At 45.1% G+C, this 14698-nt stretch overlaps 1 protein-coding gene across 1 annotated transcript in view; it reads left to right on the top strand.

Annotated features, from left to right (window-relative positions):
* Positions 1-14698, top strand: part of LOC146178884 (agrin-like) — a 169236-nt gene that overhangs the window by 77783 nt on the left and 76755 nt on the right. The window contains exon 2 of the mRNA XM_084578619.1: positions 5116-5157. Within this exon, the coding sequence (XP_084434745.1) occupies positions 5116-5157 (42 nt within the window). The remainder of the gene's footprint in view (positions 1-5115; positions 5158-14698) is intronic.

Genomic DNA, 14698 nt, shown 5'->3' with positions numbered 1-14698 from the left:
GTGCTGGACCCATCAGCTAGCACCGAGGGAGGCGAAGTTTCGTCGAGACCACGCGCACGAATGTTCGTGTTAGGAATGCTGTTGGCAGCACTTATATACTGAACGTACGAAGTTCGAATCTCTAACCTGTTCTCATAAGAAGCCTGCTTTATTTCAAATTAACCTTTTGAAGGCATGTGATTATGTCCATCGATAATTTATTTTGATCTTTTAGAGGGAACCTGAATTGGATATACGTTACTTAAAAGGTTCAGTTTTGTGAATTGTTCGGCTCGGTTTATTGTTAATGAACATAAATAGTTAGGCCTATTATTAACCTGTGACCTCAGATGGAACGCCCACATCAGTTATATAACCTCAACTGCACTAAAACGACTATTCTTTATCAGGCGGCGCCTCAAAATAGCTCCCTATAAAACTAAATTAGTAGCCACTGATTCGCTCTGTCCTCGAATATGCAAATGTCGTATGGTTTCCTTTTACCAATCAAGACATAAATAAAATTCAAGCAGTACAAAGGAAGGCAGTAAGGTACATATTCAATAAATACAGAACAACTGACGCACCAACTGAAATAATGAAACGACAGGTAATAAAAACACTTCAAACCCGAGCTAAAATTGCACGCCTCAAACTACTGTACCAACTACTTCATCGACACTTAAAAGTTGATCCTGCTAAATACATCGCTTTCTCTGCAACTAGACCGACACGTAATAAGCATTCAAATACGCTAACTGAATATCACTTCCACACTGACTGCTTCAAATACTCATTCTTCCCTTTAGCCACAAGAGAATGGAACAGCCTGAGTTCATCTATTACTAATTTATCTTCGTTTACTAAGTTTGGAACCGCAGTGGAAGGATATTTAACATATTAGCAAAAAGTTCTTTTATGCTCATATTTTCGGTATGCCGCCCGTTCGAATCTATTCTTGTTCTGTTCCTTGTCATTTACGCGTATACATGTGAAAACAGTACGTTTATGTTTTTTTTTCTTCTCTTAGTGTAATGTCGTAATACATGTATAATTCCCGTTCATATCTGCCTCATATTTGTTTTTGTTTGCATAATATGTTTGGCCATTTTTGTACCCTATGCATTTTACATTCTTGATTTGCTTTGTACATATGATCATGTCATTGTGTGTTCCTTATATGCTCTATATAAACTTCTCTGTACTAACATATGCCCACCTGCAACAATCCCGAAAGGGATTAGCAGTATCTGTAAATAAATAAATAAATAAAATAAAATAATCAGAAGAGCGTGTCGTCGGGCTAGTTGGTTCTGCATAGTATATAAGAGAAATGCGCAACAACTTCAACAGGACACAGGAAGAAACACACAAAACAGTTCACGAGCGCAACTACCAACTGTTTATTGGTGAATCAACAGCAGCATATATACAGACAGGCGGAGCATGCGTAAAGGTAGAGCAGGCACAAACATCACAAACACCGCAAATTTTACAAAAACGAATCAAGATACGAAACTTCAGCATCATAGATCTGCAACGAAGCATCACTTACACAGCGATCAGAAAGTTTCTTGACGTGGAAGGCCTCTAAGACAAGCCGGGCTTTCACATTGGTACTCCTGCCTAGAATCTTTGTCATCTCAAATCTTGCCCTACACGTGCTAATGCAGGAAGAAATGTGCCTTACAAGGTTTGAATTTTTATCATTATTGTCTACATTTTTTGCATGCTCCCGTAGCCGGTCATTAACGCATGTTGGCGTCTAAGAGCCTGTGCCAACCAGCCGCGAAGCAAAGCTATCCTGCGTCGCCGCCACTATTTGCCATTTACTTCAAGCCATTATCTCTGAATGTTCATGAAACGACCAATAGTCATGCTTTCAATGCCTTAAGCACTTCAGTCTAGATGTTTTCCTACACTGATGATTTGACCTTTATCACCATTGACAAGCTTACCTGTGGCCAGTGTCAAACGTTTAGATACGATGAAACAATTTGGCAGCGTTTCTTACGCTCCTCGAAGTCCTCCAAACGTTTGGGTCTGTGGTTCTGCTCCCGAGGCAAAACACCATCGCGTTACGAACTTGGTCTTGTGTGTCATCAAAATATTTTGCCGTTTCACTTTACGAATTTAGGCATAATGCACATTCAAGTAAAATGCGCGCTGACTTTTGTAACGAGAGCTACATTGGCCACAGTTTCGCTATTTCGCCTTGCATGTCCGGAAGAAGAAGAAGAAGAAGAAGAAGAAGAAGAAGAAGAAGAAGAAGAAGAAGAAGAAGAAGAAGAAGAAGAAGAAGAAGAAGAAGAAGAAGAAGAAGAAGAAGAAGAAGAAGAAGAAAAGAAGAAGAAGAAGAAGAAGAAGAAGAAGAAGAAGAAGAAGAAGAAGAAGAAGAAGAAGAAGAAGAAGAAGAAGAAGAGGAAGAGGAAGAAGAAGAAGAAGAAGAAGAAGAAGAAGAAGAAGAAGAAGAAGAAGAAGAAGAAGAAGAAGAAGAAGAAGAAGAAGAAGAAGAAGAAGAAGAAGAAGAAGAAGAAGAAGACGAAGAAGAAGAGGAAGAGGAAGCAGAAGAAGAAGAAGAAGATGAAGAGGAAGCAGAAGAAGAAGAAGAAAAGAGGAAGAAGAAGAAGAAGAAGAAGAAGAAGAAGAAGAAGAAGAAGAAGAAGAAGAAGAAGAAGAAGAAGAAGAAGAAGAAGAAGAGGAAGAAGAAGAAGAAGAAGAAGAAGAAGAACAGCAACAACCATCCTTGCATTCACCCTAGGCCCTAGGCCACGCAGGCACGTTCACACGGACCGGTGAAAGCGGGGCTTTTGATGTTGGCTGGTAGCTTACGCTATCGCGTCATCGCGAAGGTGGGAGGGAAAAAAGAGAGAAAGTGGAGTGCTTCGGAACACCTCGCGATAGAGGCTTTCGCCTCATCGTACTGTAGTGGTAAAAGTGCTCCCTATGACATAAAGCTGAAGCCATAGAGTAAACTACTATGTGCAAAAGCCATGTCTTTACTTTGAAGCCGCACCTAAGCGTAGCCATGCAGACAGCTCTCGCGTAACTCCAGGTTTAACCACAAGCCAAACCACAGCTATTTTTTTATCTTCATCGCCTCTGTATCTTTGGTCGAGCCCCGGAAGTGTACAGTGAATTTGGTAGCAAAAATATATGAAGTACTGAAAGTTCCCTGCTGTGCTGGACAACAACTTCAGCGCCTTCATTGAAAGTTAGCGAATTTCATATGGGCATCGATTTTCGAGCCGATTTGATGTGAAATAATCTTGTTAGATCTGTTTGTGGAAGGAAAGGGGGTTTGTTGCACACATGAGAAGGTGGCTCGTTTCTTAATGTTTCGCAATAGTCCAGATTCAATTATTAGAGAATTTTCCCGGGTTAAAACATGAACATAGAATTTATATAGAAAGTTAACATTCTAGAATGCTTCTTGGCGAATCCGCTTCTACATAAAATATTCTGTTCTATTCGTAGGAGAAAAACATTCCTCAAGGTGCGGATATCGACGGTTCTTCCGCCACCTCAGTATTGCTCTCTTTACTAAAAGACGGCTGAGGTTTAAACCTGCTAAACCTAGTTAGGCGAAGCGAACGCGTCGTTTTGCTCTGGTTAGCTTTGATAGGCTTATGTTTAGACATGGACAGACATGGTTTTCCAATGATTAAATACGAGACTGTGCAATCGGGACGCCGCTAAGTACAAGAGGGAACACGTGATGCTGTATCTATCATCAAAGGCCAAAGGTTAAGGTCAAAGGTCAATTTTTGGTGCACTATAGATAGTACTTGGTTACACTATAGCGGCGCACTGTGACCTCTGCCTCGTTGAAGCCCAAGCGGTTGGCTGATACCTTCTCTTCGAAAACAAAACGTAGGCAGTCCCGACTGAATCCAATTCCTTGCAGGTGTTGAACCTCGGTTCGACAGAGCAGTACATCATCTCAAAGTTATTTATATTAAAAGTATTTGTGAAAGCCTTCAAATATACAAAGCATTTTATTGTACTTGATCACACTTCCCGGTGTGCCTCCGACGGCTGGTGACAGGCTTTTTGAAAAGGGAACGTCTCTATGTCTGGATGGAGAATGATAGTTTGCTTGGGCTTCCCACTCATTTTAACGCGTCAGTTATAAAGGGCACGTGCTCCAGAAAATCCGAAGTCGGCGTCGGTCAAAGCGGCAATTTACATCTTTTTCCAAGTTGTCATTCATATAATATGCAAGCTTACGACTTTGTCTGGGGGTTGATAGAGGCAGAAATACAATGTTAGTAATTAAGACAATAGCAACGTAAATAGAACAGAACGAGAATCCTCAAGGGTTGTTAGACGGGAACCATTAAGGCCGTCGCGTCATGCCTGTCGTACCCTTAACGACAGAGCTTAACTGTCCACCAATGTTTGCTCGCTTCTTGTAGTCTAGCATTCAATCTTCCTTATCGTCCTATTATTGCTAGGGGCATCAATGTTTACAATCGATAAGAAATGCAGCTCTCTGGCTCATCTTCTTTTATTATGGAGGTAACTGAGGCGTATTATAAGATGATGATATTTCGTGCATGTTGATGGAAACCGATGCAGAATATGATAAAATTCTTCCTGCGTTCGGTATGAGTGCACTGTGCCGTAAACACTGGGCTTTGTTTGAAAATAGAAAACTGCAAGCTGCTGAGCAAGGATCTGTGAATATAGTGCGTCTTTCCCGTCCTGTGAACCCATTCTTCTTCTTCTTCTTCTTCTTCTTCTTACTACTATTATTATTATTATTATTATTATTATTATTATTATTATTATTATTATTATTATTATTATTATTATTATTATTATTATTATTATTATTATTATTATTATTATTATTATTAGCGTTATACTTATAACATTGGGTGTGCTGATGTTGCTTGCATGGCGGTCATGGGACTAACAAAATTTGGCCTTTACTACAAAATGCATTATGCTCCAAATTGAAGTGAAGATATGAATACAGGAGAGAGTGTTAACAGTGGGGTGAGAATTTCCTCCGAACCATAAACAGAAAATTTTATTGGCGCTGCTAACACTTTTGAACATTAATTTACGACGTGATTTGTTGCGAAATTAAATTTCATCGGCATGACATTTCCCATTTTCTCGTTGCAGATGTGTCTGACGAGCATCAAGCTGACGCTGGAATGGGTTCTGGTAAGCTATATTTACTTAAGCACTATAAAAGAGGAAAGAAGCACCACAGCCATCACTGGCATTGTCTTCAGAACGGAAATTTTATTCGTAATAAATTATCCTATATGGGAAGGTTAAAAACCGAACTTCATCTTCTCTAGCTATTTAAATAATGGGCTTTTTATGCACCAAAATTATACATGGACACAGAAATGAAAGCACAGCAGTGTTTTTGTGATAACACTGCATGATAACAAAGTGGAGAGCTGAACCTACAAGCTCGAATTCGACAACTCGAGGCAGCACAAGCTATTCACCGATCGCCTTCACGCATCATCCGTCGGTGGTTTTACTGCAACCTCGACTTCGTGACATCCACTTCTTTGCAGGGAGCGCTTTGTCACCTTGGGCTTGTCTACCTTGATGATGATAGCTGGATTCCGCGAGTGACAGATATTGCGGCTTTCCTTTGCTGTAAAAGAATTATAATAATATAATAATTGGTTCACAGGACGGGAAAGGCGCTGTATCTGTCACACACGCTCTGTGGAAACCTGAACCGCGTCGTAAGGGAAGGGATGAAGGTGGGAGTGAAAGTGGAAAGAGAGGAAGGGGAACCGTAGTGGATGGCTACGGAGTAATTTCGACCACTTGGGGATCTTTAACTTGCGCTGACATCCTGATGGGGCTGGGACAGGTGGGTGGTGGTGGTGGTGACAAACGTTTATTGATCCAAAAGGGGTGGATGTATGCATCGGCCGGATCTACGAACATCCAGCCCTTACAGATACTGGGTGAGGTCCCTAGTACGGGACCCCAGTGCCGCCGGCCGCTGCCCGGGCGCGCTCGACCAAGGCCTTTTGGGCCTGCAGGTCATAGCAGCCGAGCAGGGTCGCCTCCTAGTCCTCCCGAGTGGGGTTGGGGTGAGGAGGAACAGCTGGGTTGGATGGGCAAGCCCACACCATGTGGTAGATGTCCGAAGACTTCTCCGCACAGTGCGGACAACTGCCCGTGAAGGAGGGATTAAAATGTTTTAGTGCTGCCGGGCACAGCAGAGTGTTGGTATACAGACGGAGTAGAAGCCGCTCCTCCGTCTTAAATAGACCTTTACTCGGCGAGGGTAAAGGCTATGACAAGATTGATGATAAATAACAATGTCTTTAAAAGAATACGCGGGTTCGAATTCGAGATCCTGATCTAGGGGGGTCGAGATGGGAAGCCTGGAAAGAGAGCGCGCGGGCGGCGGCGTCGGCTGCCTCATTTCCATCGAGACCCATATGAGCAGGAGCCCATACTATATTTCAGTAAGCAGGGTCCCCGGTGTATGTCCAATTTTGAAGTAGTCGGTAGGCTAAGTATGGCGCCCAGCCTTGCTCGACGTTCCGACACGCCCCTCGCGAGTCGGAGATAACTGTTTTAGAATCAGTGTGGGTAGCTGCCAGCGCAATGGCGACCTCCTCCGCGTGGGTTATGTCACGGGCGCGAAATGTAAGCCCGAGGCACGCAATATTTATCTGTTGTAGGCCGTCACTGCACCCGCCACCGCTTCGGTGGTGGACGACGGCTGTTGTTGCGGCGCGCGTCTTTATCTCCCTCTTCCGTTTCTTTCTTCTCTATTTTTTCTTCTATCTGCACGAGGCAGCAGAGGTGGGGTTGGGAGGGTGGCAGTTCCTAGCCCTACGGGGCTAGGACGGTAGGTCAACGCCGCTTGCGGCGGGGGGTAGCTGGCCAGCGATTTTTACCTGTTGTAGGCCGTCATTGCACCCGCCACTGCTTCAGTGGTGGACGACGGCTGTTGTTGCGGCACGCGTCTTTCTCTCCTTTTTATTATCTATTTTCTCTTCTTGTCCGCACGAGGCAGCGGAGGTGGCTCAGCTACAGAGCCAGCAGCAGGCCCGTGCATTTTAACGCGGTAGCGTTAAGGGCCCCGGGTCGCTGAACAGTCGGTGTCCTTGTCGGCGGCCGTCGTCCCGTGTCGTCCGGCGTTGGCCGTGAGCGATTTTAAACTCCTAGAAGCATTATAAATAAAAACGAGTAGGAAAATTCGCCGACCGGAGGAATCGAGCGTGGGCCTCCGGGGTGCAAGACGAGCACGCTAACCACTCGGCCACGCCAGCTAGACGGTTTGAAATGAACAAAGGCGCGTCTATTGATTGCGGTGTTGTCTCAGAAACGTCCCTTACAGAAGTGTATTGAGGCGTATAATGATATTTATGAGCATGCAAATTACAGAATTACTGAACACGCAGTTCAGCGAGTGGCAAATTACTTTTCCGCTGCACTTCCTCTTCGCTTGGCGCGCACGTAGCGCCATCATGCGTGTGGCGCACGGAATAAGATAGACAGGGCATGGCCTCCGAGATCTTCATCGCGCCGGCTCGGATCGGCAACGATGTTGCCGACGAACTACGACTGCAACTTGAGAACCGCGCGTTTCGGCAAGGTGGTTGGCAACGCTTCTACGTCCCAGAGTCGCATTTCAGAACAATTACCAAACAGTCATGCTTTGGACAAGTTAACGAGTTTTGTATCTTGTGAACTACGTCTTTGTGTCACTCAAAAGCGCGACAAGCAAATGAGTAGACGGTGAGAACGGGGCGCGATAACGCTATCGCGTTCCATTCTTAAAGGCGAAGCTTATGCGTCCTCCAAATTTTTTCCTTCTTCCTACAGCCCACAACAACAACAGCGCTGACATCGCACAGCACACGGATGCCACTTCGTTTCGCCTCCATCGAAACGCAGCCGCCGTAGTAGGGTTCGAACCCGGGAACTCCGGCACAGTAGCCGGGCGTCCTACCACTGCACCACCCCGGCGGGGCCGAATTATAGAACGCTAGGGGTGGCGCAGTGGTAAGATGCCCGACTACTGTGCCGGAGTTCCCGGGTTCGAAGCCGACCACGGCGGCTGCGTTTCGATGGAGGCGAAACGAAGTGGCGTCCGTGTGCTGTGCGATGTCAGCGCACGTTAAAGATCCCCAGGTGGTCGAAATTACTCCGTAGCCCTCCACTACGGCTCCCCTTTCTCTCTTTCCACTTTCACTTCCACCTTCCTCCCTTCCCTTACGGCGCGGTTCAGGTGTCCACAGAGCAAGTGTGACAGATACTGCGCCTTTCCCTTCCTGTGAACCAACCAACCAACCTAGTGAACTTTGATGCATTCAATGAAATAATAAAAAAAATAATAATAATGCTCCGCCCTTCCTTTCCTAGAAACGAATTATAGAACGCCGGTAAACTTAGACGCGCTCGACATGGAAGCCAAGAAGAGTTTAGCAGCTGACGAGCGGCACAGAAGACTGGAAAAATTAACTTCTGATCCCGAGCATAGTTTTGCATGCAGATACGCTTGCCAAACGACCCGTCTAGAGAAGGAATACGTAAACCATCGGCAGTACACCAATAGTACTCAACATGTGATCGAACAACCGCCTGCAAGGAGAATGCATACACTATTACGAGTACATCAATATTACTCAACATGCGATCGCTCAGAACGCTGTTTGCAGTACTAAGATAATTAGTATAGTATATTTTGCAGCATAATGGCTTTTGAATATAGATCTGTTGAATTTTGCGATTACAGTGTTTTCTAGAAGATGCACAGGACCCTTAAGCGAACCTGCACTCGGCATGCTATATTGCGAGAGAAAACAACAAAATATTCAGAAGGCTTCAAAGCTGCTGAACCGAATGTGAAGCGAAAACTTTATCCGGGAGAGAGAGAGGGGGGGGGGGGGGGGGGAGGGGGAGCGTTGTATCGAACATAACCAGCGCTTTGTTGAACGCTTATAAGTTCACCGAAATTCTAGGCAGAATCCACATTCACGCCCTGCGCATTCGATGCCGGCAGACTTTCCTGCTCCACTCGGGCAGCTCTCCGCTGCTGTGCGCGCATGCGCACTGCCGGAACAACCATTCTCCTCCTCTTCATGCTGACGCGCGCATCTGCTGGGATACCATCTCTGTAGCAAACGCGGCAGCGGAGCACCTGTGGAATGGAGCAACTGGTTGTCATGGTAACGGTACATGCGCACTGCCGCTCTTTTTCAGGCACCGCGAATTGCGTGAAGGGTAGCGTAGTGTAGCTTCTGCTACAAACTAAACTTAGATGTAGGTATGTAACTGCAGATACTGCATTGTTAGAACGAAAAAGCGCTAGCGCCGGCGCGACGTTTCTATTTATCGCATACTGCTGATCAAACATGGTCCAAGCAGGAGAGGCACGGTACAAAACAAAGTGCAAAAAAAACTGACCCTGGACAGCATTGGTATTGACAGAACACGCACAAAAAAAAAACGAACAATGAATACTCATACAAAACTAAATGGGGTGAAATCACGCATCAAAAGACTACTCTATTCGAAAGAAACACTGCAAAAAGTCACCAACACACCGCATTACAGACAGTGTCAATTAATGATGCAGTCACTCGTCGGAAACAAGCAGTGGGGAATCATGCGGCAGTGCATTCCAATCAGAGATCGTGTGAGGAAAAAAGGAGAATTTATAGACATCTGTGCGAGCAAAAATAGGTTCTATGTAGTGCTTGTGCTTATGACGAGACTTCCTTAAGGAGTGTTTAGTTATGTATTCTTGTGAATCAATACCTAGTTTCTAAAAATATAAGCGATTAAGGAATTTAATTCGCAATTTTTTTCTGCGTTCATTCAAGCACTCCAAGTTTATGGCATTTAAAATAGCAGATGGAGAGTCTCGGCGTTTATAGCGGTTATAAATAAAACGAACAGCCAACCTTTGAAGTTTTTCTAGTTTTTCTATTTCTGTTCTCTCTTAATCAACGACTTTCTGCGTGTACAGCCTTCGTGAAACGTTTAGAGCACAGAGGGTTTGCTTTTAAGCCGTATATTATGACTTTTTTAATAATCGTGAAAATCCTAGCCATCGGAGAGGGCAAGGTGAAAAAGGTCTTGCCTTCACTAAGTATGTAAACCTAGGAATGCATTACGAGGCACATAGTATGGCTCGGAAGTAGACCCGATGGGCTGTAAACGTTTGACAAAGGCTGTACTTACGCACTGTGTTGAGAAAAGATTGCCACTCTTCGACCTCCGATGCAACTACTTAATTTCATGGCGTGAGCTTTACTGCTAGCATTCTTCAATGTTCGTGTTATTGCGCAATGTAACCATGAGCAGTACATTGCATAGCAACAGCGCGTACCATATATCGAGAGGCTAGCCAAGGCATTGCACAAAGCCTATGCAAATGACACCGAAGTAGCCTACGTAGATGCGGCCGAATACAGTCACTCAACCCAGTGGCATGTGCCATTAGTGTATTCCACGACCAGCTTTATTATTATAAATCTGGTCGTGGTGTACTATCATAAAACTTCAAACACAGTTGCTGCCTCTGTCAAAGCAAAAGGAATGAGAACAGGCTATCATCCCACGCTCCATTGAAAAAAAAAAAAAAAAAAAAAAAAGTTGCGGGCTTCCTAGATGTTTCTTAACAGAAGAATGGCGAAAGCCTACCCGTCCTCTTTTATCATTTTCCTCTCATCATTTGCCTCTTGTCGGCATTCGTTGCAGTGCTACATATAAATATAATTGGTTCACAAGAAAAAAAAAGCGCCGTATCTGTCACTTTCTTCGGCAAGTATGAGTTTGAACAGTACACCATCGCTCCTGTTACGTTCAAGTGTAGGATTGCAGATGGCAAGAACGCTAGACAAGGAGCAAACATCTCGCGAATCTCGCGCACAATTCTAGCCCACGGGATTTCGTTTCATGCGCCTAGAAAGGCTTCCGCCTGAGTCGACAGAGGCCAAATAAACAGCCCCATAGCGCTAGCTATCTGCATTTCTATTGCCAGACTCGCGATCTTTAACGATTTTAAACCAGCCATCCGCAACTCGCGCAAGCGGGGAAGATACACTCAGTCGCTCATCAAATCTTAACCTCGCGCTCCACAGCCCTCCGGCCGGTTCATATCCTCCGGGTGCCTGTCCATGCAGGCAACCCCGGCAACGAGGCAGCCCACTCAACTGCCCGAGTGCACATCAACCGAGCGGGGCAACCGAAGACTGGGGACACAGCGTAATCCTACTCAAAAACCAAAAGTTCTACGTGGCAATAACCTCATAAAATCTCACCTAATCGCAAGACTCTCATACGGTTCACGTCATTATCATAAAATATCGTACATAAGTTATGATAATGCCTAAGAAGCTCTGGGGCCTTATGCAATTATATGCGACTTGTATGTGATGTCTTATGTGAGTTGAGTGAGATTGTGTGAGAAAATGTGAGGTTATTATCTCATACAATTTTTTCAGTAAGGAATGCAAGCTAAAACGGGAAAACCCGTGATGAAATTGCAAACGTTAGCGGCGCAGACAGCAGCCGCCCGCGAACAGAGCAGATAGGCGCACAGTGCGATGATTTCAACAAATAACGCAAGGATAAGCAAATTCGTTTTCTGCCAAGACGCAATGCCCTTGCTACTGTTGCCATGCTTACCTAAAGCCGCTCGACGCCAGAGGCTTCGTGCTTACCAATAACGCTCATTTGCCGCTAGGTGGGAATAATCATCTGAGGTTGAAATTGTGCTTACAGTGGATTACTTCGTACGTGGGTTTTGTGCGCCCTGTTTAAGAGCGAGAACAATTATACTTACTCGACTGAAAGCGAAGCTTTTGCCATTCTCGACGCGTTCCGCGGTTAATTTGCTAGGTGAAAACAGCAAATAGATAACGTTGCTCATGTGTGCACTGAGCTAGATACGTAGTAGCTTGCTTTGCTACTTTGTAAACGGTGTCTTGATGCAAACATTTCAGCGACACTTTATTCCACCAGCCAGTCATTATAACGTTACCTAATTCTTTACTCAGGGATATAATTTGTAGAGGGAAAAAATGCTCCGTTGGTTTCACTGCGCCAGGGCACGTCTTATTTTTAATGGCGGTTATATTAAGGTAGAAAACTGTAGGGAATAAGTGAAGAAGAATAGTCGAACTGTAGATATAGGCAGTAACGCATCCAACAGAAGCAGTCTTACAGAAAATTTGCACCTTTCCTTATTTGGTATATAAAAGTTGTGATCCTACAGCAATCAAGTAGAGATCTAAATGGTTCTCTATCTAGGGCAGAACATATGGCCGGATTCCTGAATTCGTAGATAGAAACTTGACGCAGCGTTCCTTGAAAAGTTGCAATGCCACCAGCCATCCCTTTTCCTTGTGGACTTGCTGCTCATTCGTACAGAGGACCCTTGAGCTTTCCGTAAAAATCCCGTGGTCTCGTTTTTAAAGGGGGTTGTTCTGAGACGCATAGTATTTGCTTGCACTTCCTCTCCCCTCGCTTAAAAGCGTGCCTGGAAATGTGGAAATGCAACATCGTCTCCCTTCGTTTTCCTAGGGCGATTAGGGCAACGGTCTCTCCGTGCCCACTAACCTCGCGTCTGGCGTAGGAAGTCAGTGAAACGCACGTGCACCGCTGTTGGGGAAAAGGGGGCATCCCTTCCGAGGTACGCGTCATTTGGCACGCGGCACAGCTCGTTTTTCTCCGTAAAAGAACACCAGCCGCCTGGGGAAAGATAGCCCGCAACGGGAGCACCTCTATCTATGGATGGCGTCAGCAGATGCACCCTCGATGGCTAAGACATCAGGATTTATTGGGATTGTTTCCAACTCTCTTTTGATGCTTTCAAAGCAATCTCCTAGCTCTTCTAAACTTGTCTACCTCAGAGTACAATGACCGGTGGCACTGGTTTCCCACTAGACATAATGTATTTTCTTATTTTCAATTTACTGGTGCTCTCTCTTCCACACACAAGCTGCGCAGAAAGCCATAATGGCAAGAAAATTCAGCCAGAAGTACGTTATCAACGAGGACAATAAATATGCCTGACTGTACAGAAGCATTTCGGGCCACGAAATGGATTCGAAGAGAACAAAGCACGCAAACATAACAGGACGTGGCAGACTGAATGGGCGGATAAGACAATTTACAAGGACGCATGGGGGTGCGGCTTGTGTATTAGAATTGGACGTCGATGGAAAGTGCCATTATCCTGTAAGAGGCGTATGCTTAGACTGATGACGATGTTCCAACGTGTATTGCCCTAGCAGAATTACGCGACTTCTGTCGATTTAAATAACGGTAGAAGGGCACCGCGAGAGGATCATCAATTGCAGGGCACGATAATCAGTGATATTTGCAAACATAATTGTTGTTCATCTATTTCCAGTCGCGGATTGTCCCCATCGATGACAGAAATTGAGTAGAAACCCGTTTAATGGAGGAAAACTTAGTTACGTGATGTAACATTAAAAATCTCGGAGCAGAGCTTCTTTCCGGTTCCCCTCCTTTGAATGAGAGGTGCATCTATCGATCATGAAACCTGTGGCCGCCAAGCCGATTTCCTGATGTAAGGTCCGCTCACGCTTTCGTATTCTCCCTTTCAACGTACCTGCTTTCTCCTAGATGGCGCTAGGCGTCCGGGGATAGCGAGAGACGGGTGCACCACACAATTAATGGTCAAAGATAATGCAAGGCTGTCATGCCAGTTCAGCTGATACTAACTCCTTTGCAAATATGTTCGAACGCGATGGTAGCATCATCTATTCACTCCACGAGCATGTGAATTTGGTTGCTGTATCTCGCTGTCAGCATAAGAAGGATACCACACACCTCATCAAGGTTTAGGTCAAAGTGATCAAGCGATCAAGAGGTTGTAGTTCGCATTCGCGCGACATGGCCGCGTTCTTGAGCGCCGCTTCTTACCACGCTATGTAGTCGCGAGTTGTTACGCGGTCAGATGACATTGGAAATGACTTCGCAATAAATGGCTATTTTCTTGCTGTATTTTTTAAACAGGACCTATTCACTAGGATATTTAGCAGGTTTTAGCTGTATCAACCCTTTATTGCGATAGCCGCCGTAACGTTACACGCTTCTAAACGGAATGCACCAAAAACTAAGTTGAAGAATGGTGCGCCACGACTTCGTACATTGTGCTACAACTTTCAAATTGAAGTAAATATTACGGTTAGTGTTACGCAGGCTGTAAACCTCATGACGACCAAGCTTCACAGGTTGGTCACGTTCGCCGGGGATTGCCAACATCCTCCACTATCTAATCGCTGCATTTTGGCCGGAAGCCACAATTGCTACTGTCAACGCCTAAGCACATTCTGATCACTGGGCTGCAGAAAAAGCCGATCGTAGCGCAGATCGATGAAAACGCATCTAAAAACACCTTACGTTCCTTATGAAATAGTTTACCTTTCTGCGCGTAACAATGCAACCAATGATGAAATAACGGCTGTTCACAGTGACGCACTGACACCTTCACTAATCGCATGGATCCGAGATTACACACAATTTATTAGGCTGTGACGGGTGATGGGTACATCATCATCATCATCATCATCAGCCGGACTATACCCACTGCAGCGCTAAGGCCTCTCCCATATTCCTTCAATGAACCCGCTCCTGTGCGAGCTGCATCCACTTGATCCCTGCGAACTTCTTAATCTTATCCACCCACCTAACTTCCTGCCGCCCCCTGCTGTGCTTTTCTTCCCTTGGAATC

This window comes from Amblyomma maculatum, chromosome 9 (assembly GCF_055883805.1).
Source record: "Amblyomma maculatum isolate TAMU_Amacu chromosome 9, ASM5588380v1, whole genome shotgun sequence".
Lineage (NCBI taxonomy): Eukaryota > Metazoa > Arthropoda > Arachnida > Ixodida > Ixodidae > Amblyomma > Amblyomma maculatum.
This window is presented reverse-complemented; position numbering and strand designations above follow the sequence as displayed.